Consider the following 27683-nt stretch of genomic DNA (forward strand, 5'->3'; position numbering starts at 1 on the left):
TTCAAACAGAGGCGCACCCTCCATGCTGGCTTAGGTTATAAAGGTAAAATGAGTGATAAATTATATATTTGTACCTACTGTAAGTAGAATGGCTTGCTTTGGGAACTGGTCTGTAACTCCCTGTTTTTGTTCCTCTTCGCTAATCTTACCTCCCTATTTTTGCCCTTTGTTTGTACCCGACTCTTTTGTCTCCTTGTTCCTGGTACCTGCCTTTTGTGATTGATAAGAAAGTTACTGATGCATTATGAAGCGCTTTTGGCCACAATGTATAGTTGGCTAAGATATGCATAGATATTAAAAGTTTCTAGAAAGGGGGGTAAGTGGCTTGGGTGAAGAGCTTATGACGCGACGGAACTGTCTTTATAAGCCTACCTGTTACTAAAATCGGGGCTGGTTCTCTTGGGAGACGGGCCGCTCTCTATTGTTGTGTGCACTCATCAATAAAGAGCTTGTGATTGAACTTTGCTGGTGTTGCCTGTCTCTTTGCGGTCAGACAACGAACCGAGCTGTCTGGGTTAGAGTCCCTGACATGGGACTGCATAAAACTCGGCCAAACCCATGATTCATAGACATCTGGCTAATGAAAATCACATTGAACCACAGACGTTATGGACCACCATGTACTAGACTAGAGAAGTTCAACATGTAGTCTGGTAGGCAACTACACCATGACATATCATTTGGTCTCTAGGACCCTGCTCAACCAGACACTGCTTTGAAAACATGGTGAGTTCCAGTTCGACTTGGCTAGATCCTGGACCACAACACTTGAGAAACAAGCACAGAAGGGGCAGCATTATGGAATGGAGGGAAAAGGTGACTTTAGGCAACTTTGTACCACCTGGATTTTGAATTAGGGCCAGTATAAGTAATGATGATGATTTAGTCAATCTTTCACTGGGGCTGTTACTTATCAATATCTTTTTTCTAGGATAGTAATTAATATGCCCCTACACCACTTGATTTTGCTGCCTTAAATTACACAAGGGAAAATAAACAGTGTAGGGAAACCTATTCCCATGTCTCATTTGCTATAAATACTAGGTGTATGGGGGAGGCACTTTATTCAGAGCAAGCATTCTGAGCTAATCCTATGTGCTTTATCAGTCAAATCATTCTGTAGCAATGTTTTGAAGACACACTCTTCGGCCATGAATTTTGTTAAGTGTGATCTGTGCTTGCAGTTTTACAGTGTAATTGATGAATAAATTCCAGGACTTGCAGCACATTTACTATTCTGAGAGGACCAACAATTGTTTTAATTTTAAAAAAATTGTGAATACACTAGGAAATAGCAGCTCCTTGCTTTTTTAAAAGCAGCTACCAAATCTGCTCTACCTAGCTACAAAATTAGCAAACTGAGTAACTGATACTTGAGCCCACATCTCAAGAAGATTGCAAAACAAAAACAAACTGTCAAAACTAATTGCAAATTTAAACATTACTACCAGTTGCAAATTTAAATATGTTGGATCTGGATCCAGTACCACATGTGCGAGTATAAGAGAGTCAGGCTCATTGCCTTTAAACAGTTTATTTCTGCAGGGTAGAATTTCTGGGTTGCTTCAAACATACCTGCCAACACGAAGTAAGCAGGGCTGTCCAGGAAGAAAAACTCGGACACATTTTAATGTCACAGGAATTCATGGAGTAACAGAGAGCATTTTGAAAGCATTTGAGAGAGGTTAAAGATCTTGCTATGAAAGATTGTTTTGTGCTAAAAGGTATCATTTTCAAGTTATTTTCCCCAAACAATAATTGGATAATAAAGATAAATTGAGTCCCTGCCTCATGCTTCATGAAAAGCTTTCCAGGACCCAACTTGACTCAGGCAAAGCTCCCATTGAGCAAGAGTAGGAGATTTGCCTGCCATTCGTTCCCAAATAATCTAAGAACCATCCTGATTATTAAATACCCTTGTATTTAAGAAAAAAAAAAAAAAAAAAAAAAACTTGTTAAGGCTTCTACTCTACAAAAACATAAATCATGTAACAACATTTTTCTCTTGTAGCCTCTACGTGAGCAGTGCTATTGGTCTGAGCAAAATACTGCTCATTAATGCAATACCACCACAATCATTGATTTAAAATAGACCAGGATGGAGCCCTCACAAGGACAGGCATAATCATACACTTTTTGCCACTAATATTCAGGGATCAGTACTCTCAGTTCATTGCAGGAGCAGGGATTTAGTTTTCTGGTCCCCAACTTTGGAAACATTCAGTTATCTTATTGAGCTGAGACTTTACTGGAGAAGAACCATAAATCTCAAAATGAAAATAACTAAAAATATAAGGCTAGTACAGATGAGTAAATATTATGCAGCATGTAGATTAACAAACAAGTTATGTTAATTAGGAGAAAAACCTGTCATTAGGAGTGACAATATTTACAACATACATTTTGACTGGAATTGTGGACTTTGCTACATGAAATGGCTTTTGTCAGCATGCAAAAAGCTTGATAAAAACATGGAACTTTAACAAAGGACAGTGGTATCAGAGGGAATTAAATGTAGAATATTAAATAAAGGATTCAGATTATTATCTGACCATCTTGAGAAATCTTGTATTGGAGAAGTACAAGAAAACAACACTTCCTATACAGCCATTTTCTTGAACCATCTGCCAGATCACAAATAAAACAAATCTCCAACATTGCTATCCTATACAATTAATTTAGTTGTCATCAGGGTTTGGAAACATACGTACTTATTAATCCCTGGAGTTGCAAAATGATATGCATCTTTTTCCAGTACTAGCTCATCTAGGCAAATGACAGGTGCTGTGCACAAAGATGTGTTGAGTTCTCAGTTGCTTTGATTTCTTGAATGAACCGTTCCTTTACCTCTAGGCTTCTCTCAGCCACCTGTGTATGCAGATTTGGCTTCAAACCATCACAACTCTAGTTAAGTTCCCCCTGCTGGATGCTCAGACTGCTATGTTTGGACCCAGATACTGAGCCTGTGTGCTTTCAAGCGTCCCTTCATCCGAGTAGGCTCCAGCATTGAGTGGCTATGGCATCTCTGGCACACTTCCTGGACATGGCCTCTGTCTGATACTCCTTCTAGAAGTGGAACCTCTTAGTCAGTTGCACCTAGGCACCAAAACTAGTGCTGACTCCCCACCACATCCCAGTAGCTTAAGCGCATCCTTTCCCACAACTAGGGTTGCCAGATGTCCGGTTTTCAGACAGAAAACCCAGTTGAAAAGGAATTCTGGCAGTTCCAGTAAGCTCCACTGACCAGGCCATTAAAAGTCCAGTTGGCAAAAACTGGGAAGTCCCTACATCTCCTAGGCATATGGATGGCCAAGGGAGCTTGGCGTGCTGCTCTCACCCAAGACAGAGACTGTAGGTTTGCATAATTTTGGTTCCCAGAACAGGTACAAGTCCCATCCCTTCTCCATCTGCCTTGTAAGCCAATGCTTATTTTTTAGAATACAGGCAGTCCCCGGGTTACGTACAAGATAGGGACTGTAGGTTTGTTCTTAAGTTGAATTTGTATGTAAGTCGGAACTGGTACATATTGTAGGGGAAACTCTAGCCAAACATTTCTCCAGAGCTCAGTTTTATTCTCCCACACCTCACTTCCCTCAGTCCTTTATTCTCAAGCTGAGGTGTCTGCTGAGAAGCCGCTCCGCATCTCCCTGGTCTGCTGGGGGGCGCGCTAGCTTCGCGTCTCCCTGGTCTGCTGGGGGAAGCAGCTAGTGCGGGGCTGCCTCACCCCGTTTGTAAGTAGGGATCCGATGTAAGTCGGATCCATGTAACCCAGGGACTGCCTGTAATCTTGAAAAGTGAGGGCTCTGGGGAGGAGGTATTTCCGAATGTCTTGGGCAGAGGGTTGGTTTGTGACAATGAGGGCAGTGGGGGTTGGCCTGGAAATGAGGGGTTTGGGATGGTGGCAGGGGCTCAGGGCAGGAGTAGTGTATTCATCTTTATGCCCAGTACCTGTCATTTGCCTAATTAGGCACAGGGGTGGCATTGGGTTGGGGATGAGGAGTTTGGTGCAGAAGAGTTCTCAGGGCTGGGGCATATTGTAGGACTTCAGGAGGCGTGCAGGCTCCAGGTGGTATTCACCTTAAGAAGTTCCCGAAAGCAATGATCTCTCCCTCCAGTTCCTAGATCAGGGACAAGATCCAGTACCCCAGGGTTAGCCCCTGGTGGGCTGCTGTTGCTATATGTACTTGTGCCTCCATAAGTACAGGTGACTGTACCTCACATTGGTCGCAGAGAGAGACACTACTTCCCACAGCTCCCATTGGCTGGGAACGGTGATCCATGGCCAATGGGAGCTGCAGTCCCCATACTTGTGGAGGCACACGTACATATAGCAGTGGTGGCCCACCAGGGGCTAACCTTTGGTAAATTGCTGCCATTCTATCACCCCCCCCTTTGTCCTAGAGGGACTGATAGCCACAGAGACTTTGCGAGCTGCCCCTGCCTGCCGGCTCCACCTTCACAGCTCTCACTGGCTGTGGTTCCCAGCCAATGAAAGCTGCAGAGCTGGTGCTTGAGGCAAGGGACAATGTATATGGGCCTGTCATGATTATGAGGGTTAGCCAGCAACCTGGGGAATAAGGGGTTAACTATGTCCTTTACCTAGCCAGGTGGAGTGGCCAATAGGAATTTCAACCTGGGACAAAGGAAGTTTTGTTTTTTCCCTCCTTTGTTCTGGGGGCAGTTCTCTCCAGCTATAGAGAGGGACAGACACTATGTCTCCCTCCAAGAAAAGACTCTTTCTTCACTTTGGGTACATCTAGACTACATGCCTCTGGCGACAGAGGCACGTAGATTAGACTACCCGGCATAGGAAAATGAAGCGGCGATTTAAATAATCGCCGCTTCGTTTAAATTTACAGGGTTGCCGCACTGAGCCGATCAGCTGTTTGTCGGCCCAGCGCAGTAGTCTGGACGCTCCGCGGTCGACATCAAAGGCATTTGTCCACTTCCCAGGTGTGCCTCCTGGGATGAGCCCAGAACCTCCTCCTCCACACCCCAACCCCCGCCTCAGCCTGGAGCCCCCTCCCTCACTCTGAACCCCTCAGCCCCAGCCCATAGCCCCCTCCTGTAACCAGCAATCCTAGCTGGTGCCCTCCCCACTCAGGCACTCCTAACCCAATGCCCCAGCCCAGTGAAAATGAATGAGTGAGAGAGGAGGAGAGCAAGTGGCCATGGAGGGGGAGGGGGGAGAGAAGAGAAGAGAGGGGCTGGAGTAAGCAGAGGCAGGGCCTCAGATCCAGTGTAATTAGAAAGCTGCTAATCCTACTCAAAACTCCCTGCAACTGGGCAAACTGATTCAGAGTTTGCCCCTCTGGGGTTCATATGAAAAAAAACCATTCAGACTTTGCAAAAGTAATTCTAAAATTCTTTCCTTTAGACAGTACAAGAGACCTACAGATCTAGCTAAAATCAGTAATGCCTACAAGCCATTCCCTACTTCCATCTCCTCACAGGTCTTGAGTGGCCGTTGGGTCAAAGTCCTTTCAGAATTCCAAGTCCCCTCAGGACCATGCTCCTCCAGCTCACGGCCTATCCTCTGAATCACAGAATCTCTCCAGCCTCCCTGGTCAGTTTCCTTCAGTGTTGGCTGGACTGCAGTCAACAGATCCTTCTGGTTCTTACAGACTGACCCTTTTGTCCCTCTCTGAGTCCCTCCTATTTTTAAACAGCTCAGTCTCTTTTTTCCCTGCGTTCTGGGGAACTCCACTGTTCCTCTCTCCCTCTTATCTGCAGTGAGAACTGGTTCTCCTAGTCTTCAGCCATCCAGGTATCCTAGGAAGCCATGCATGTTAATGAATTTCCATTGTCTCTGGTCTGAGACACAGGATACTAGATCTGAGAGCAAATAGTGGATTCCACATTCATTGAATCACTCAGCAATACTGTAAAATTAATCAGAATCATAATTGACATATGGACAGGCTCTCCAGACCATCATACATACCTCTTCCTCACAGTACCTTCCCAAAGCAATTACCTAAGCTGTTAAAGAAAACTTGAGGTCCTGGAGTAATAGGCACATTTAAAATCTCTGAGGAAGAGCACTATGCCCTATGCAATGGCAAACTGTCTGGCAGAAAGCTGCTGCAGTGGCACTTCGAGAGCCAAAAACCTATTTAGTATACAACTAGAAAGACTGCTGCCCAATATCATAAAGGGGCCTCCTCCAATGGTACCTCCGTATTAAAGATGAGATGGTAGAATATGGACCTTCATATTTTTTCTTTAACTCTGAAATGTCCAGAGTATTACAACCTATTTGGATATCTGTTTTGAGAAAAGCTAATCTCCCTTGTGGCATGCATAGTGCAGCAGCTGCTATGGCAAGTAGCCTTTGGTTTAGCTAGGTAAGGCTTGGTTGTGCAGTACTGCAGAGGGCAGGTGTTTTTAGCATCACATCTCTCTTTTTTCCTAAAACACGCATATTTGAGTTGTGCTATCTTCCACTTACAACATGAGACAGGGAGTCGACGCAACTGGCGTTGGTAAAATTACATCTGTCACATAAAGCCCCGGTTTAAGTATAGAAATCGCTTTCAATCAGACATGCTCTCCTTTCCTAAGAAATGCAGTAGAAGCAAAAACAGGTAGAGTGCCTGTGTCATTTTAGCCTGTGTCACTGTAGGCTCCAAACATTTTAGCATTATGACAAAAGTTATGATGGTGGACTCTGTGATGGTTTCTCTTCTGCGCTTACATTGAAATAGAAGAATAAATGCAAATGCCATCTAGAACCCGAGACATTCACCTCTCATCATTTTATAAATCTAACTAAAGAAGGGTGAGGTTGGTCTGCAGTTAATATTAAACTACAGGCAGTCCCTGGGTTACATGGATCCGACTTACATCGGATCCCTACTTACAGACGGGGTGAGGCAACCCCTCACTAGCTGCTTCCCCCCAGCAGACCAGGGAGACACGAAGCTAGTGCCCCCCCCCCCCAGCAGACCAGGGAGATGCGGAGCGGCTTCTCAGCAGACACCTCAGCTTGAGAATAAAGGATTGAGGGAAGTGAGGTGAGAGAATAAAACTGAGCTCTGGAGAAATGTTTGGCTAGAGTTTCCCCTACAATATGTACCAGTTCCGACTTACATACAAATTCAACTTAAGAACAAACCTACAGTCCCTATCTTGTACGTAACCCGGGGACTGCCTGTATAAGTATTTTCATCTGGTTCTGTTAAGGCTTCATCACAGCTGCTATGGTTTTGTATTTTCATAGTAAGACATAACTAGGAAATGGAAATGTGATTTAATCATCATCTATGTGAGAAAGAGATAATACCCCACTATAACTATACTATAACTAGTTAGGTCATCCTGTAGTACAATAGATGGATTCCCTTTGCATTAATTGCAAGACTAATTATGTTTCCATTATGCCAGTGAGGTGCGGGAGGTGAAAGCATTTCAAAGAGGTGCTGTCCACATGATTTGTATTCAAAATAGCTGGAGCTGTTTGTCCTGTAAGAGTGAGAGACAGCCTTTCAATTATCAAAAGCTAGTTTATAACCTGTAAGTTTATATGGGGAACATAGATATTTAAAAAAAAAAAAAACTACCTCATGTTGGAGATGTAAGTTACTAGTCAACTATGCAATAAGCATAAGCTTATCAGATAGTTGACTAGTGATGTGACTAGTTGCTCCCTGCTCCCCCTATCTTAAAAGCTAGCTCCCCCTAGCACCATCTCTGCGGGGAGGTAGGGGATGTAGAGGCACTGCAGGAAACGGAACAAGCAGGGACTGAAGCAGTCTCCGCTCACATCGCTTCCGCTGCCATTCTGCTTTCAAAAACAGAAGCCCTGCAGGGAATTCTCTGCTCTCGCTGCATCTACTGCAAGTCTGCTTTTCAAATGCTCAGGAGCCGCAAGGAGCATGGGGCCAGCAGGAATCCCCTGCTCTCTGCAGGGCTTCTGCTTTTGAACTGTAGCAAGAGCCCGGTAGGAAATCCCATTGATTATTCGATTAGTTAGTTAATCTAAATTTAACACTCCTACCTCACATGCCCAAAGCTACATGAAAAATAAGTGAAAATACAAAACTGAAAATGGAGTTGCTGGTTTCTAATCCCATTCTAAGACGTCACTTGACCTCCTAATAAGTGTCTTGCAGTAAATACAAAATCATAGGCCCAGACCCAGAAAATGGTCATAACCCACATTTACTTGGTGTAGTTTGCTGGATCACAGAGGCTTATGACTCGCCTGCTACATCCTTTTTCTAACAGAACTGAGTCTCTCTCAGATAGTAAAGGGTTCAATTTCTCTACCATGATCAATCCCCACTACTGATCCCAGGGGGCACTGTATTACATTTGTAAATTACATCATTAATAGGGTAATTTCAGGATGAACATTGCACAAGTTTTACATTTAGTAATAGCAGTATAAGACATTAGCAAAAATACAAAAATGAAGAGAACTTGAAAGTTCTTTAAAAAACTTTCAACTACCTCTCCTTCTGGCCCCATCATCACATACACAAAAATAAGATACCATAATTACTAGGCACAGAAAACTGCAATGCAATACTGTGAACATTGTATTCTCAATTGGAGCCTCATTCAAAGCTCACTGATCAGGCCTTTTCTTTGTTACAGTAGCTATTACAGAACCTTTTGCTAACATGACTCAAGACTACTGCAGTAAGGAGGAAGTCAAGATAAAAATCTGATTTGGATACTTAACACAGAAAAACACTGAAAACCAAAAGGTCTGACAACTTAATATTTTCCTTTAACAAATGTCTGCACTCTGCAGTTATTCATGCATACAATTCGTTTTGATAATTAAAATACTGAAACTAGAATCATAGAATACTAGGACTGGAAGGGACCTCGAGAGGTCATCAAGTCTAGACCCCTGCCCTCATGGCAGGACCAAATACAGTCTAGACCATCCCTGATAGACGTTTATCTAACCTACTCTTAAATACCTCCACAGATGGGGATTCCACAACCTCTCTGGGCAATTTATTCCAGTGTCTGACTACCCTGACAGTTACAAACTTTTTCCTAATGTCCAGCCTAAACCTCCCTAACTAGGTAAATTCTGAAGTTTTGTACTGCTTAAAACTCTTTGCCCAAATAGGCACATTTGTGTAATGGATTCTCAAAGCCAATAAGTACCCTTATATAGGATTTTTTAGGTGTAACTGATAACTTTTACACAATCCTATTGATCCATGAAAGAGGAGAATTCAACTCATTCCAAGGTGATCATTAATGGGGAAAAAAAGGTATATTCATGGTCTGGTCCATTGCCTCATGGAACTGTTAGTTCTACAGTCTAAAGAAACAATCTTTAAAAATGTATTAGAGGGGTAGCCATGTTAGTCTGAATCTGCAAAAGCGATGAGAAGTCCTGTGGCACCTTATAGACTAACCGAAGTGTTGGAGCATAAGCTTTCGTGGGCAAAGACCCACTTCGTCAGATGCATGTAGTGGAAATTTCCAGAGGCAGGTATAAATATGCAGGCCAGAATCAGGCTGGAGTTGACTAGGTGGACCTAATCAGGGAGGATGAGGCCTACTTCTAGTAGCTGATCTGGAGGTATGAATTCCAAGAGAGGAGAAGCTGCTTTTGTAGTTAGCTAGCCATTCACACTCTTTGTTTAATCCTGAGTTGACTGTGTCAAACTTGAAGATGAACTGTAGCTCAGCAGTTTCTCTTTGAAGTCCGATCCTGAAGTTTTTTGTTGCAGGATGGCTACCTTTAGATCTGCAATTGTGTATCCAGGGAGATTGAAGTGTTCCCCTACAGGTTTTTGTATGTTGCCATTCCTAATATCTGATTTGTGTCCATTGATTCTTTTACGCAGGGACTGTCCAGTTTGGCCGATGTATACAGGAGTGGGGCATTGTTGGCACATGATGGCATATATTACGTTAGGTTCATTCTCCTGCACATCCACTAACGTAATATATGCCATCATACCTCCAGATCAGCTACTAGAAGTGGGCCTCATCCTCCCTGAATAGATCAACTCCAGCCTGATTCTGGCCTGCATATTTATACCTGCCTCTGGAAATTTCCACTACATGCATCTGATGAAGTGGGTCTTTGCCCACGAAAGCTTATGCTCCAATACTTCGGTTAGTCTATAAGGTGCCACAGGACTCCTCGCTGTTTTTTAAAAATGTATTAATTGTCCTTTATCATTTCATTTCCTAATCATGCCAGACTGAGTGAATTCAGAGAAAACTACTAACCTTGAAAGCACATATTGTTATACATTGTTAGAGATTGAAGTCATATCTGAATATAAAGCAGTTAAGTCACATCAAAACAGATGTTCCAAAGGACTTTTGGGAATATGATCAGAACAGTGCTTCCTTGAAGCATTATTGTAGCAACTACTGTTAATTTTTACTGACCTTTGCTTACATAGATAAGCAAATTCATAGGATACATTCTCATGTACATTTGGCTGTGTTCTTTAGTTATCTGTTTAAAATAAAAAAGATCCTGACAGGGAGTAATGCTACAGACTGAAAAGAAACTGAACATTTGAGAGGCAGAATTTAAATATTAAACTACCAAAACGCAGCAAGTATCAAGCATTTAGGGTACATCTACACAGCAAAGAAAATACCACCACGGATCTAGACTCACTGACTCAGGATCATGCTCACTAACTCAGGCTTCATGCTGCAGGGCTGTTTCATTGTATATAGATTTCTGGGCTTGGACTGGAGCCTGGGCTCCAGCACCCTGCAAGGTGAGAGGTGTCCCACAGCTTGGGCTAGAGTCCAGTAGCCTACACAGAAAAGAAACAGCCCCACAGCCTGAACCCAAAGACAAAGACCAGGTACCATGTAGACACACTCTTGGTATCTGACCCCAAAGTCTGCTAATATTAGTAGAAAGATGCTTTAGAATGTTTAATTCACATAAATTTTACTTGTTTAACTAAAAGCTCAAAATACTCCCAATGTCCTGGGAGTTTAAAAAAAAAAAAATCAGTGGAGCGAGCAGGTGTATAAACTGTTGTGTCTATAGCAAGTAAAATTTTTGCAATATTAAAATCAAGAAGAGACAAGGCAGGTGAGGTAATATTTTTTTATTGGACCAACTTCTGATGGGAAAAGACATGCTTCTCACAACAGAACAGTCCCATGAAAGGCATTCCCTCACCTACCTTTTTCCCTAATATTCTGTGACCGATAGGGATACAACTACACCACATACTTGCTATAAAGCACAATTGTTTAAAATAGTAACTTGTTTCCTGCTGTCCTAGATTTCATATTTTAAATATTCATTTTATTAAACGGTAGTACTTGATATACATCACAATCTTTTTATTTTGACTATTCTGTATCAAGGCTATAAAGAGACAAAAGCATGAGTATCATATCTGGAAAGTAAACAGTAACAATTCTCAAACTGTTTGCGTGATTTTTTCAAAATGGTCAAGACATTTTTTCCATGTTTCCTGATTTGGATTTTAACAAAATTCCATTTCATCTGTACTTGAAACATATGTTAAATTTCAGCTTACTGAAGTTTTACAACTGACAGAGCAATTTTCACAAATCAATTTTTGCAATAGAAAAAACACAAAAGTAACACTAATTACTCGAGTGTTATAGGGTTTCCTAGTTTAAAAAACATCTGTAATTATCTTTGTGATGTTCTATACCTTGGAGCACCCTAAAACCTTCATATTCCTCATCTGTATATAACTGTGATATTGCATATAAAATGTGTCATGCGATGTATATGGGGAAAGGTTCTGATTAGGGATGTTAAATTTTTAATCAGCAAGCATACAGGTAAGCATGAGACTTACCAATATACTTACTGGTTAACTGGCATTTGCTGGTGAACTCCAGTGGAGGACAGTCACACTGGGTCAGAGCAGCCCCAAGGAAGCTAAGTGGCGAGGCCAGGAAGCAGGTTCTAAATGAAAATGATTAATCATTAACATTTCTAGTTATGTAATCTCAGAGAGGTAATCGTGTTAGTCTGTAATGAATACATATCACCAGCCATTGTCCAACTAAGGACCCACAATTTGATGATTCACCTACATAAACCCACACCAAGAGAGTTGCTCAATGACTCAGTAAGGTCCACTGAACAGGCCTGAATTTGTATTCTCCAAGCACATGGACTAAGAGTATAAAAACTACAGATATTAAAATGTGAGATATTAAGTAACTGTGTAACCATTGAAAATTTCAGCAGGGACATGGTTACACGTAAGGGGGGGACAAAAGGCTCCCCAGGAGAAGGTGTGTGCTCTGTGTGTACCAGGAGCCTATGTGTAACCATGAATGTAAATGGATGACCCTGGGCTCATCAGTTAACTGTTTACACAGTTGCACTTTCACATCCACTATAAAAACCAAAACACAGGGGCCCATGTTTGGCCTCTCTCCTTCACCTACTCTCATCGCAAGCAACCAGGACACTGAGAAGACTGATTCCAACTAAGAAGACTGGCCCAGATTTTGAGGGTGAAATCTGTGTACTATGGACTGCAATAACCAGTGGCGTGAGAAAAAAAAACTACTTGATTTAGTTGTTGCCTGATCAAATAGGGTTGAGACTGTATGTTTGCATTTTCTTTTGGTAACCACTGACTTTTTGCCTAACACTTACAGTCACTTAAACATCTATCTTTTTTAATCAATTGTCTTTTACTATTTATATCCATTAATGAGTTTGTCTGAAGTATGTGGCAACTCTGATCAAGTTTTATAAAAGCTGGTCTATGTTTACTATCCATTTATGAAGTTCGGAATCAATACATTAGACAGTATATTCCAGAGGTACAGGATTGGAGCTGTGGGGGGGGGGGGGGAGGCGCGGGGGGGGGGGGGGAAGAGGAAGATAGTTTGCTGGGACCTTACTCTGAAGAGATTTAGCAGTGACTCTGGGAGCATTAATGCAATCTGGTTAGGTGTTAGGTTCCACGTGAGCTTGTGTTGAGTGATAACAGCAATTGGAGGGGTTACTGCTGGTCACTAGCAAGGCATTGTGAGAGACAGCCTAGGCAGGCAAGTATTATGGGCACAAAGTCATCCCATAGTTTCAGGCTACACCCAAGGAGGATCCTGTTACAATTTTAGTTACACATTGGACTTGGATTTTTTTTTAAACCAGCTTCTAATCATTGTTATGAAAGCCTATCCCTTTTCCATGTTGGTGTCATTCCATTTTTCTCCCTAGTATTGATAACCAACATGGCTGATTACATTTGCTAAGTTATAAGCTCCAATCCATTTTCAACTGTGTTTTTTGTAACTGATGAAAGCAAACAAAATTCCAAAGTGAGAAGTTATTCTTAAACGAATCTCAAAGTGGAGTAAATCTCTGGATTCCAGTATTTTAATAAAGTCACTCTGCTTAATTTAAAAAGGAGGGGGGGAAAAAAAACCACTGTTCCATAACAATAAATGGTTATCACAGAGCATAATTACATTTTTAACAATTATTTAGACCATTCTCTCCAATATTCTGGAATCTTTAATTAAATCCTCCCAACTTGACACCCAATCATGCAACTTCTCTGTGTATTAGGGATGTTAAATTATATTTTAGTAATCGTGTAGCCACAAAAAATTTGTCAGTTACATGGATACTAACATACTCCGTGGAGCGGGATTGGTAGCCAGTGCGTTCCTGGTTCCCAGTCCCACTCCTGGGGAGCCACTGCCACCCCATGCCGCTGCCTCTGCAGTGGCACAGGGTGGCAGACAGAGCAGGTTTAAAAATTGGCTGCCTCTGTGGGAGGCAGCAAAGGGGAGGAGGCGGCTCCATGGAGCCGGCACACGCAGGGAGCTGGTGTGAAAACTGGCTTCCCTTGTAGGCCAGCACCTGCCTACCCCCCACTCTGCCGCCTCACTATCAGAGGGACCAGCATGGGGATGGAGGGGAGATAAGCAACTTAGCAGAGATGGTGTTCCTGAGGAGTCAGCTTTTAAGCCAGCTCCCCATGAACACCAGCTTCCACCTGTCCCACATGTTGCTGTCTCTGAAACAGAAAGGCAGCAACTGGGCATGGGAGGGAGAGGCATGTAGTTGCTTGGATTAACTTATGTCCAGGCTTATCAGTTAATCATTTAAACAACTATACACTAACATCCCTACTGTGTATATCGTCAGCGGGCATCCCAGACAGAGGATACATGGTACCAGATCCCGGATTAATCCAAGATAACTAAAGCTGTGAAAAACATTAGGCTGTTTACATATTTAAATCTTTAACCAATTTCCATTGTTGTACTGTACAAGCAACATGTGAACAAAAATAGTTTTCATAAAAGTAAAAGAAATAAGAAAGATAAAATTCCAGTCACCTGAAGTTATTTGGAGAAAAGCCAGAACTCATTTTTTTGGTGCATACAACCACTACTAAGGAACAATAAACTTCCTTACAATAGCAATCTGCTATTTTTCTATTGATAAATACATACACAAGTAAAACTCAGCCCTGTAAATTAACACATTGAGTTCAGGACATCTTCCCCTCAAGGGAGGAAGCATGGGGTGAAGAAACAAAGGTCGGAGGGCCAGCAAAAAAGCTGCTAAGCTGTCTTTATATAGGTTTCCCACTGGGTTTCAACTGTAGCAGCTAACACATGTTGCCCTTATCTATATTAGGTTCTTTTTTAAAGTTATATTTATCTGAACAGATCTTAGAGTTCCCTTAAGTACAGGGGTGGGGAACCTTTTTTGGTATCAGGGCCGCACACAAGAAAGAAAGAAAAAAAAAAAAAGACACCCAACTGAGAAGAAGAAAGACACTCCCCATACTTCTAGGAGGCATCTAGGAGGGCCCAGCCTAATAGACTGTGTGCTCCAGCCCCGCAGTGGGGCAGGAGGGGGATGGAGCACCAGTGCTGGCTCCCCAGTGTTGGGGGAGGAGAGGTGCTTGGCCTTGGAGATAGATCCAGGTAAGCTGGGGGCCGCATCCAATTCCTGGGGTTCCTCACCCCTGCTATAGTACTAGGGTTGCCAGATGTCCAGTGTTCGCCCGGGTAGTTTGATATTTTGGCCTTCCATCCAGTAAAACAAACAGAATACTAGACATATAAAATCTCCGGTATTTTCTGCTCTCCTTGGATGGATGGATGGCTGACGGCATCTGCAAGGGCGGAGGAAGTGAGGAGTGCGACAATTTAAAGGCGCAGCCGTCTTTTTTTCCCCCCCTCAAAAAGATGGCCGGCACTGTCTGTGAGGGCAGGAGAAGCAAGAAGCATGGTAATTGAAAGGCACAGTGACCTTCCCTCCTTCCCCCCCCCTCCAAAAACCAATTTCCCCCCTCCCTGTTAGGGTTGTCAGACACCTTCACAAAAAATCCCTATATAGTACCCACAGGCACTGATACAGTCTGATGGGGGCAAAACACAGGAATATTTATAGTCCAACTAAGTTTTAGTTGGATATTTTTTAATTTCTGAAGCATTTGCATCTACAAGTTTTATAACAAAATTAAGCCAGAGTTATAACAGTAGTTCATCAGCCATACACAGGGCTAGAAATGGTGTTTTGTATTCTAACATCAAACGGAGAATTTTTTCTGCTACTTCCGGTGCTCAACTTCTTGCTGGATGCCATTTTACCATCCCTTCTCCAGAAGGCTTATCCCTTGAACTTTTACATATATTTATAAATAAACCTTTAAGAAAAACAAAAACCCGCAATCTGACGTATGGCTAATTATCAGGGATTTAAAAAAAATCCCAGTGAGAATACACCTAAACAAAGAACACTGTGCTAGCAATGGTCAGTATATTTTTCAGGTTTCTAGCTCTGTTTGGTCAGTATATTTTTCAGGTTTCTAGCTCTGTTCACTTAATTCAGACTGAGCATAACCCTAGATATTTCAAAATAATTATATCAGAGTCAACTTGGACCATAATGCTTGTCAAGCCATGTCATATCTCCTCGTGATTATGTTTAAATGGAAATAAGATGATGGAGTCTCATGTCCTTCACCCTGCCTTCCTTACAAGGGAATTTACAGCAGACTTATCACAGACAAAAAAAAAAAGTTTTGTTGATTCTCCCTACTAGGAGTACTGGCAACACATTGATAGATTGATAAAAGAAGCCAAACCCAGTACTGGAGGCTAGCAAAATCTTTTTAAAGTGGCAGTCCCATCCGCTCTAGTAATGCTCTGAAGCCAAGCAGCAGATTATTTTCTCCTCTGATGTTAGTCATCATAAAGCCTGATCCAGTCAGCACTGCAATGCCTTGATCCATCTACAAGTTGACTCCCCTGACCAAAGTGGCATTCTTCAGTCCTTTCCTAATCATCTACAAAGATTCCCAAAGATACTACTTTTTTTTTTTTTTGCAATCATTCCAAAATCTACAGTGGTCTGTCTCTACTACCAGACGCTTCGCAAACTTCAGAGGACAGCACACCCTTCAACATCCTGTAATCCAGATTCACTTGATATGTCCAAGCCAATGAATGACATACCAGCACAATTTAACATTGTAGATAAACTAGTTCTAATTAAACAAAAGAGAAGGCAAGTACATCCTCCACAAAAGAGAAGGGCAGTAATAATTTTCTAGGTAAAATGGTGGAAGAAAAACTGCCTGAGATATTTAAAGCTTGATTAACAAAGCACTACCAAATACACTTGAGAGAACAGTTTTACAACTTCACCCAAGCTGTCATAAAGAGTGGAAATCAAACATCAGTTCTTTCCAGGGCTGATAGTGTGGGGTTCTGAGTTGTGTTGTTTCCTTATTTTCTAGTAACCCTGGCAAACGGAGATCTGTTGTGCCATGAATTGCATGGGGTAAGATGCAGGCTTGGCGTTTCCATGAACTTGAAAGAGGATGGACGTGAACTATTGGCTGGCCTTTCCCTTTTCTTAATCTGACATTAAACAGCAAAAAGTTTCAGAATTTCACTGTTTTAAAGTATTACTAATGAAGAGAATTAGTAATGGATTGCACTGCCATTCCCCTCTAAATCAGGTATTCTATTCTGGCTGAGGATGGCTGAAAGTCTTTCCTATTAGATAGATGCACCTTTGCTTACATGAAGCGAGTTGGGGGGTCTCAATCCAGTACTAACGGTCCACATCGCACAACACAATCACAACTAATACTGCTGTTAAAAAAGCCTCACCAGAAAAGCCAGTGGATGAATTGGCATGAAAATTAAACACTTAAATCTCAGACCTGGGTCAGCAAAGTACTGGGAGAGAATCTTAACATGGCTGCTTATCTTGGTAAGAATTGTTTGTCACCCACAGTATTAACTAGCTCAATTAGGGATGTATGCTAAAATGTGATGTGGTCACATGATTATTAAATTACTTGATAGCTGTTACATGATTGATAGTCCCCGGGGCGGGACTTGCCGCCAGTGAGGCTCCCCAGGATTGGAGCTGGGAGCAACTGCTACTCCGCACTGATGTCTCTGTATCAGAGGCAGCAATGCAGGGCAGCAGGAGCCAGTCTGTAAGAGGCCCAAGCTCCCCAACAGATAGAAGCTGAGTCAGCATCCCTCTGATAGAGGGAGCAGCGAGGTGGGGGTGGCTTAAAATCCGGTTCCCCATGCATATCGGCTCCCACCTGCCCACTCTCTGATGTCTCTGATAGAGAAGCAGCTGAGTAGGGGAGCAGGCAGCTCTGTAGGAGCCAATACTTCTCATGTGCACTGGCTCCCACCTGCCCCCTTCACGCTGCCACCTCTCTATCAGAAGCAACAGCATGGGGGCGAAGGGGCAGGCAGTTCTGCAGGATCTGGCACTTATGGGGAGCCAGCTTAATATCTGGCTCCCCAAGAGCACCAGTTCCCACCTTCTCCCCCACCCTGGCTGTCTCTGATACAGCATTAATCGTTGACATTCCTAAACTAGGTCAGCCCACCCATCCTGATCCTGTGTTTGCCTGAGGCGGGGAATGGGCAACAAAGGATGGATCCTGTTCTAACATCGCCTCAGAAGCACCTGGCTTTGACCATTGTTGGAAGATAGGATACTGGGCTAGACAGATCCTTGGTCTTACCCACTACGGCCATTTTTATTAACTATTCTAGCTTGTGAATATTGGACCAAGCTTCTCCCTGGGACACCCTCCCTCAACAAAAAGCTCAAATACATCATTGTTTGAAAAAGCTATGAGACAAAATAATTCTATCAATATTGCACTACTACAATATAAACTGACTGCCAGTTAAGGGGAGGGAGTGTTTCTATTATGAATGCTCAGTGAACATGTACAGTTAAAATTCTGAAGAGATTCTATATTTGCTCAATAGCTACTGAAATGGATAATTAGTTTTTATTAGCTGTAAGTATCAAGCACTCCATGCCAAACTGTATCAGACCACAAACCTATCACCATGCCACTGACCTGAACACAAACAGTGCACAATGGAAGACCAGAGGAAGAGAATACACAAACCTTCAGAGTCTCTCCCTCTCCCTCTCTCTCTCAAAAAATGCCAGTAATAGCACAGCTGAAGCTATTCAAAGTATACCAAGTATTATGATTCTATGAAACACATTCACATTAGAATTTACATTCAGATTGTCTTTATAGAAATATGAACTGTCACTTTAAATAGGAATATGGATATTTATAGGTCACATGCATAATTAATTAATGAAGAGAAAACTATAAGGACTTCAGCTACTATCAAAGGACAATGATTGATGCCCTTCAAAATTTAATCCAAAGAAAGTTGTGCTCACTTCAAAGAGCTTGTTAATTTGCAGCTATGGTTATGCCCTGAGGTTGGTCTAAGAGGTTTTTTTTTTTTAAGCCTCCAGTAATTTGCAATTAGCAATAGATTGTATTTTTTTTTTTAATAGCACCCTTAGGAAAAATATGCATCTCCAACTAAAGCAAAGCTAGTTCAAGAATCCCCTTCTCTATCCATGGGATTGGATTAACAGTGGCAAAACTACACTACTTGATGAGATTTTTCAAGTAAAGATAATTTATTCAACTGTCACTTGCCAATTGTGTTATACTTTGGAAAATATTAAAATGACTGAAAACACAAGCATGTAGTCCAACACACAGAGACATTTTAGTACCTTATTTTAAAGCCAGCAGGCTGGTTTAAAAAAAAAAAAAAGCATCAATGAGGTCTCCATAAGTAAGTTTCCTCACAGTAACATTTTGTATGCTATTGCTAAATGAAAAAAACTAACTAAAACCAAAGTTTAAGTTACCACACTTTGAATTCTAAATCCAGTTTAACATGGAAATGATGAAATAATTGATGCAGAGCTGTACCACAATAAGAACTTGCATTAGGAAAGAAGAAACAATATACTATTGCAATAATCTTATAATACTATTAGGAAATACACTTTGTTTTTTAAAAACATCAAGCAGATACCCTGTTCTGCTTGTTTTTAAACTATGGAAATCACAGACACTGTAGAACTATAAGGAACCTCAAGAGGTTTTCTACTCAAATTTATTTCAGTGCTTAAATACCCTGACAGGAAGGGTTTTTCCCCCTAGCAGCAACCTAAACCTGTGCAGCAATTTAAGCCCATTGCGTCTTGTCCTATCCTCGGAGGTTAACAAGAATAATTCTTGCATGAAAAAGTTCCTCAGATACCGTAGTTTCACTAATAAACCAGGAATTTGTGGTTCAAACTTGAGACCCCTTTTCTTCTCCACTCCAGCAAATCTTAGCAACAACGGCTCACCACTAACCACTCAGCGAAGTGCGATTTCCCATAGCAATTGGCAACACCCCAAACCAAGTGGTCCCTTGGAATTTCCAAGCCCTTGGGCTGCAGAGTGGGCTGCTGCTCTCGCCCCTAGATGTCTGCCGCAGGGAGAAGCCCTCACGCCCCAGCTGCCTTAACCAGGGCAGCGTGAGTGGCTGAGGAGCCCAAGCAGCCCGCTGGCCTCAGCCACCGCTTCTAACCTCTGCAGGGCCAGGTGCGCCTCCCACCCCCACCACTCACCGCCACGGAGCCAGAGGAGGATGCGATGAACACCCGGATCACCATCCTCACTTCATTCGCCGCTGCTCGCCAGCTAAGGGAAGGGTCAAGGGGCTGCCACTCCTGCAAGGGAAAGCCGCTGGGGGCTGCCTGCAGGACCTCGCTCGCCCCGGGACTCCTGCTCTAGCAGCCGCAGCTCAAACACCCAGAGCGCGGCAGGAGATGAGAGCAGGTGGGGGCCGTGCGCAATGGCTGCTGGGAAGTGTAGTGCCGCCGCTCTGCCAGCTGGTGGAGGTGTGGGCGGGAGTGGGGGGGGGGGGGGGCTGCTCCTCTAGAACGTGCATCCCAGCTCGTCACACAGGAATCCCCCCCAGGACACCGCGCGTTCGATCGCTCCACGCAGTCAAGTAGATTAACAGGGAACCCTGCAACCTGCCTAATAGCAGCTCTAACTCTGCCTGGCTTCCAACTGCGGGGAGCCACTTACAGGAGACCTCATCTCCAGAGATGCCCCCGCAATTGCTAGTGGCTTGAGCTGTGGGAGCTCTATGCCACGAGTGCCGGGCATCCCAGTTATTTGTAGTCAACGATAGACACGCTAGCAAATCAACAGAGACGGAGTAAGGACTAATTTTGAAAACACAGGCCAGGATGCCTAACAGCTTGTTTCAATCCACAGCATATTAAACTACATGCATAGTCAGGGCTTCTTTAACATTGGCCTTTGCCCACATGCCAGCTTTTGCTGTTTAGAAGGCACAGACTCTGATTTTCAGCATAGAGTTGATCATTTATCTCACTCTGAGCTTTGTTTTGTATTGCCTGGCCCAGTGTGTACCCATCTGCACACAGTTGGGAGGAATCAACTGCCACCTTTGTGATCTGTAACCAGGTGGCAGTTACAGTGGCATTGTTTACATTTGCTTCACACAGGTGAAAATGACAGATAGGGAAACAGGGATTAAGAGGTCAATTATGGGAGAGAGCTGAGTCTCTTAACTCTGATCTGAGTAAACCGAAGCTGAGGTCACGCCGCACTTTTCAGGAACACTCTTAATATGTGCTTAAAATCAGAGAAGAATTGCTTAACTGAGCCAGAAATTGAATCTAATTAAACAATTGTATATTTGGAAAGGACACAGTAAGGAAACAGAAAATTTTAAAATGCCAACATGCTACCAAAGTCTGGTAGCACAAATACTGTAAGATTTATCTCATATGACGGAGTCTTCATTTTTTGCTTAGTTCCAAAGCCACTTATTTCATATCCATTAATTTTTTCCTCCAATTTTATGTCTGTCTTTTAAAATAAATCAAAGCATTCATGTTGCTTGATTATATTACAGAACTACAATAAACTCAAAGTCTGTGGAGAAGCAGCGCTTGTTCTATTTGTTTAGACAGCTGCAGGCAACATTACTAAGCAGTTAGAGGACTTTCCACATAAAATAATCTTCAGTCATTTAAAACTCTTAAAACCTTTAAGTACTGTATTCAAAGATACTGAAAATGCATCTGGGTAATTGCTGACTTTTTGGTTTTTACAGCCACAAAGCAGCATTTTCTTTCTATTCTTAGGAATATTCATGATCAATCATAGCATTGTTTTGAGAACTGGTTTAAAATGCAAATATTTTTGTTGTTTTTATTGCCTTAGCAGTAAATAGAACAGGGCTCAATTAAGAGTTTATTTACCATTTAAAATTATTACTTCGAGGTATGCCTATGGCAATGAGAGAAAGGTAAAAAGAGAATTTATGTCTCCTATACAACTTCAGATAAAAATAACATTTTTCTTGAGACTTGGATGCAGCAGTTGAAAAGAAGTGAGCGATGTGATCAGAATTGACTTTAGGCAGGCGATGAACAGGAACACTGGTATTCAGATGTCTGCTCTGCCACACAAATTCTTTTTACAAGAAATCAAAAAATTCCTGCCAGTTCATTCCCCTTTATTGTTGTTTCTTTCTAATTATTCATATGCATCACTAACAGTGAAAGTTTTTCAATATACACAATGGACTATCTCTCCCGTGTTTTGATCTCTTCTGATCAAGAGTGTGCCTCATTTTAATGTTTTTCTATTGTCACATTCTCAATTTTCACAATCAATTTCTATTATCTTGGGCCAACTCACAGATCTTGTGTGTGAAATTTCTCAGAATAAAATTTTACAAGCCATGAATTGAAAACTATTGCAAATAGTTTGCTTTTTATTTCTCTATATAGTCTTTTTCATTCATGTGTATGAAACATCCAGTCCTGCAAGGGACAAACTACATTCAACTCCCAACGGTTAAGTATAAGAAATGTTATACTGAGATATTATAGACACATTACATTGTAGATCTGTATTTTAACTTGCACATACAATATACCAAGATACTGTGAACTCTCTAGAGAGAAAAAGATAGCAGTTATGTGAAATTTTATGCCAAGCAATTATATAGATGCAGAACCTTTGCAATACTAGCCCTTAAAGTCAGTTTCTGTAGCAACTCCCAGTCCATGTTCTGTAGCTAGATTCTTATTCCATTTCTACTGTGCAACATAAGATGCTTGGAAACCAAACGGCAGAAACATATGGTTAAATGTAAGAAACTTGCCATAAAATAAATTGTTTAAATGATTTATGAATAGTTTTTCATGTTTACAGGACAGGCTGAAACGTTTGCATTCCGAGACAAGTTGAAAACGTAAACTATGACTTTTAAAAAAAAAGTTTCATGGTAAAAATGATTCAGTGTTATACCAATACTTTATGGAAGATTAAACAAAACTGTGCCACTACAAATGTAACAGAGGGCACAAAAATAAATGGCTGGAAGACAGAGGATGGTAGAAGTGTGTATGCGTATGTGTAGCCTCTAATAAGCCAGTTCGGTTGTGATAGAAGATTGTTTGCACTAGGGATGTTAAAATGAGGTTATTTTACTAATGGTACATCTAAACTACTCCCCTCTGTCACCAGAGGGATGTAAATTAGATGCATCAAAAGTGCAAATGAAGCGAGGATTTAAATATCCCGTGATTCATTTGCCTAATAGCAGCCGCCACTTTTTTTTGAAACAGGGCTTTTCGAAAAAAAAATGGCAGTTTAGTATCCAGGGACTACAGGATCTTTTGAAACAGGGCATTTCTGTCAAAAATGCCCCGTCTAAACTGCTTTGGTGTTTTTCCCCAAAAGACCCCGTTTCAAAAAAAAAAGCGGCGGATGCCATTATGCAAATTAAGCGTATATTTAAATCCCCGCTTCATTTGCACTTTCGATGCGTCTAATTTACATCCCTCTGCCAACAGAGGGGTGTAATTTAGATGTACCCTAAATGAGTAGTCAATAGAATTTGTATTGACTAGCCTTTGATTGACTAGAATTTGATTAGTCGATAGGGGAAGGCAGCCGGCTCAGTCCTGGCTCATGTGGGGACCAAACCCCCATTGGCTCTGCTATTTAAAAGGCAGTAGGAGCCAGTGGGCAGCCTCGCCCCCTCACCCCCATCCTTCCCCTCCCCTCCCCTCCCCTCCCCATCTCACACACACACTACTGCCTCTGATGGAGGCAGCAGCGGGGGTGGGGCAGGAGAAGCTGCACCATGGAGATGGTGCTCGGGGGAACTGGCTTTTAAACCAGCTCCTGCTTGCCCCTCCACCTTGCACTGCCTCTTTTAGATCCCTAGTTTGTAAAGGGCAATGTAGCACAGAAGGGGAAATGAAGAAATCTGTCTCTTGTAGAGTGACAAGATGCCCTGATTTTATATCAAAAAGTCTGGTAGCACTTGATAGATTAACAAAACATGTAGTCTATCAATCTGGCCATTCAACACTCTGGTCAACTGAAGAAGTGGACTGTGATACCATCTACATGTTTTGTTAGTCTTTAAAGAGCTACCAGACTATTTGTTGTTTTTAAGTTTATCCTGTACAGACTAACTCAGCTACTCCCTGAAGCTTTTGATTTTATATCGACAATCCCAATATTCAGGACTTTTTCTTATATGTTACCCCTCACATTCTGTCCCGATTTTTCACACTTCCTATCTAGTCCCCTTACTCTCTTCATCCCGAAACATCTTTACAGAAACCATCATCTTTCATTCCTGTCCATAGCTTGTTCCTCTTGTAAGTCCACTCAGGTCATGTCCCTGCTTATGGTCAGTGGCTAAGTCTGATTCACCTTGGCTGTGTTTGCAGTATTTCCTTTAGCATCCTATCATCTGTTTGTCTTCTGCAGTATCTTCACCATTTTAATATTTTTGATTGTCACCAATCCCATATCCTGATTTCACATACCACACTCCTTCTAAATTCTTCATTTATCTTCAAATGATTCCACCACGTGTCTGTCATTTTATGAAGAATTCTCATCTCTACTGACTCTGGCATTCTGATGTCTATTTCATGAAATGCAACTTCTTCCAGACCATAGACGAATACTGTTAGTACACTGTTTTGATATATTTTCACTTTGGTACCAAATGTCATGTTTTTATCAGTCCATAATTTCATCAATTTCCATGCAGCAATGGGGGCTCAGGCATGTCTCCTTTGTCCTTATCCTTGAAGGAACTGTCAATACTAATCAAACTTCCGAGGTACACATAACAATCTGCTTGTTTTACAACTTCACTGCTGCTCCATTTCAATATTTTTCCTCTTGTCTCTTTTCCAAGATGCAACTATTTTGTCTTCTTGAAATTTATTGAAATTTCCACACAGCACACAGTCAGCCTGTGGAACTCATTGCCAGAGGATGTTGTGAAGTCTAAAATTATAACAGGGCTAAAAAAATCTAGATACATTTATGGAGGATATTAGCCAGGATGGGCAGAAACGGTGTATCTAGCTTTTGTCAGAAACTAGGAATGGATCACTTGATGATTTCGGTGCTGTTCTGTTCTGTTCATTCCCTCTAGAGCACCTGGCATTGGCCACTGTTGGAAGACAGGATACTGGGCTGGATGGACCTTTGATCTGACCCAGCATGGCCATTCTTATGTTCTGAAATAGACTACATACATTTCCAGGCTAGTGATTGCTATCATTAATTCAAACATATCTCCTAGCTGTACAACATTAGCTACATAAAACCAAGGAGCCTGTCTCTATATTATTCAAGGTAATGCCTTCCAACTTGTCTAACATCCTTAAAGTCCAGTTTCAGAAGATGATGAAAAATGATGATTTCATGTCCCCCCCATCTTTGATTTGAAACAGTGGCTTTATTTTCCACCATTTTTATGGCACTTAAAGGTATCTTTGTACATTACTTTTAGAATTGCAATGATCTTATTTGGAGCTCTGTATGATTTTGCTATTTTCTATAATGCTTCACTGCAAACTGAATCAAATGCCTTTGTAAAGTCATGAAAACAACAAACAACTTTATTCCCATATTTGGGGGAAGGCTGTTTGTTTGTTTTACCCATCGACTATCTGAATATGAATATCTGATGAACACAACTTAGATCAGGTCAGAAGTTGAACAATTCCTCTAAAACTGGCCTGCATCTGTTAACAGTAACTTTCATCATTGATTTTCCTAATAGTGACAATAAGCGTATGCCTCTATGATTATTTGGATCCGTGGGGTCTCCTTTTTTCATGGTTGGTACAACTATTGCTTTTAGCCCGTCATCTGATACCATCTCGTGCTCCTATACCTTCTTGTATATTTTTTCTGTTAGCTTGATAGCAGTTTTCCTGCAGGCATTTAGCAGTTCAGTTATCATATTGTCTATTCCTTCCAATTTTTCCAATTTTTAACTGCTTCTCTGCTCTTTTATTTCTTTTAATGGTGGTTCCATGCTGATATCCTTTCTGCTTTGCAAGCTGCCCAGTTTATCTAGCATATCTAGAATGGTTGTATCTAGATGAAGAGGCAGTATTCAGCACTTTGTTAAAATGGCCTATGTTACCAGCACCTCTTTGGAATTTGCTGTCAATGGTAAATTGTAGTCAATTTACCACTTGTTTTCTTGGCTTACTTGTGTTTCCATCCAACTTAACCTTTTTTTTTTTTAAATGTATTGCTTTCGTATCTTGGTTTCTAGAGATCTTTGCTAGGTGTACCTTTTTCCCCCAGATCTTAGCTTGTCTAATCTTTGTGAAGAAACAATAGATCAAAAACTTGGAGAAATGAAACCTCTAGCTTAATATGGAGTAAGATGGATAACGATAAAAAGGGAGACCGTACACTCCACATATTGTGAAGGAGTAGCTTGCAGTAACCAGCAGCAATGCTATTTGTGCATTTAAGAGGCCATTAATAGGCTATGAGCATACACACCAGTCTTCTTTGGGTGCAAATATAGCTACAGTATTGGACATCTAGAGTGAAGTAGACAAGAAACAAAGAAAAAGGACCTGTATCTGTATGGCTCCAGTGGGGACATGAGGACTATTTCCCACCTCTCAATCCAACAAAAAGAAGGAATAAAACAAAGGCACCACACCATATTAAAAGGGTCGGGGTGATGTATGATAGATGATACATTTATTCAATTATTTAATAATGGCACCTAAATAATATTAGCTAGATAGAGAGAGTGCCCATTATTAGAAGTAGATAATAAGCAGATTTTGGAGCTGAATCTGACTGCACTTCCAAGAAGCCCCTGTATGTTTTAAAATTGATGTTTAATCTCATCTGGAGAATCAGGGTACATTTATTCAATGATGTAGCCATGTGTCATGCACAATATCCCAAATTCACTGCTGTACACTATACACAGCAGGTCAAAGAACTTGTAATTTAAGACTATCCTACAGTTTGCAAGAAAGCTCTGAAAATGTATATAATACTCTAGAGTCCTTAATAGCAAGCTCAGCATCACAGGGGATTCTGTTCTTTAGGGAAGCTCATACTATAACCAGAGAGTTATGTTCCAAACACTTCATAACCTTTCCCACAGTTCAGAGTTAGCAATAATGTCCATTGTCTGAAGATAAAGTTTCCCTTGCTTTGGTCAAAAAGGCCCTGAGTGTATACAAGTGTGTGTATGTGTGGTGGACAATTTTAGTAGCTAGGGACACTAAATAAATTCTGCCTTCACAATAAATGTGACATATTGCCTTATTCCCCAAATAAGATTCTGCTAGTTCTACCGTAAAATCTCGAGTATAATGCGCACCTATGTATAATACGTACCTACCTTTTAAACATCAGAATTCTGGAATAAACTGAGCTCTTATCTATAATGTGCACCCTCATTATACTAGCGATTTTACTGTATATATAGGAAGGAAGGGGCCGCTCTCACCTGCAGGCTTGCCAGGGAAAAGCGCGCGCAGCACTGGGGAGCTGGCAGCAGAGTTTGAAAACTGCTCCCCGCCCAGCTGCTCATGCACCGTGCTGAGTTCATGCCTTCCGTGGGTCCCCCCCCCCCCCCCCCCGCCCGGCCAGCTGCCCTGCTTGCTGGCTCCTCACCTTGTCCAGGAACCTGGCTGAGCTCGCACCTGCCACTTGGGCCCCCTGGCCAGCTGAGCTCGTGCCTGCTGCAGGGGTCCCCTGCTCAGTTGCCGGCGCACCGCACTGAGCTCGCACCTGCTGCGGGGTCCCTCTGCCCAGCTGCTGGCCAGCTGCACTGAGCTCGCGCCTGCTGCAAGGGCCCCATGCTCAGCTACCAGCATGCCAGCCAGGCTCCCAGACAAGGTGAGGACCCAGCAGGCAGGGCAGCTGAGCTCGCGCCTCCCGGGGGGGAACCTGACTAGCTGCCCGCGCGCTGCGCCTTGTCCTGGAGCCTGGCTGGGAGGGTGAAGTAAAAATATTGTACAAATTACCTCCGAT

The 27683-nt window shown here is 42.1% G+C and overlaps 1 protein-coding gene across 1 annotated transcript in view; it reads right to left on the bottom strand.

The window, feature by feature from the left end:
• The window catches only part of SH3BGRL2 (SH3 domain binding glutamate rich protein like 2), a 56660-nt gene extending 36465 nt beyond the window's left edge, over positions 1-20195 (bottom strand). Inside the window, exon 1 of the mRNA XM_075923782.2 lies at positions 19919-20195. Coding sequence (XP_075779897.1) covers positions 19919-19963 — 45 coding nt within the window. The 5' untranslated portion in view covers positions 19964-20195. The remainder of the gene's footprint in view (positions 1-19918) is intronic.
• Between the last annotated feature and the right edge of the window lie 7488 nt (positions 20196-27683).

The sequence above is a fragment of the Pelodiscus sinensis genome, chromosome 3 (genome assembly GCF_052426305.1).
Source record: "Pelodiscus sinensis isolate ZL-2025 chromosome 3, ASM5242630v1, whole genome shotgun sequence".
NCBI lineage: Eukaryota > Metazoa > Chordata > Testudines > Trionychidae > Pelodiscus > Pelodiscus sinensis.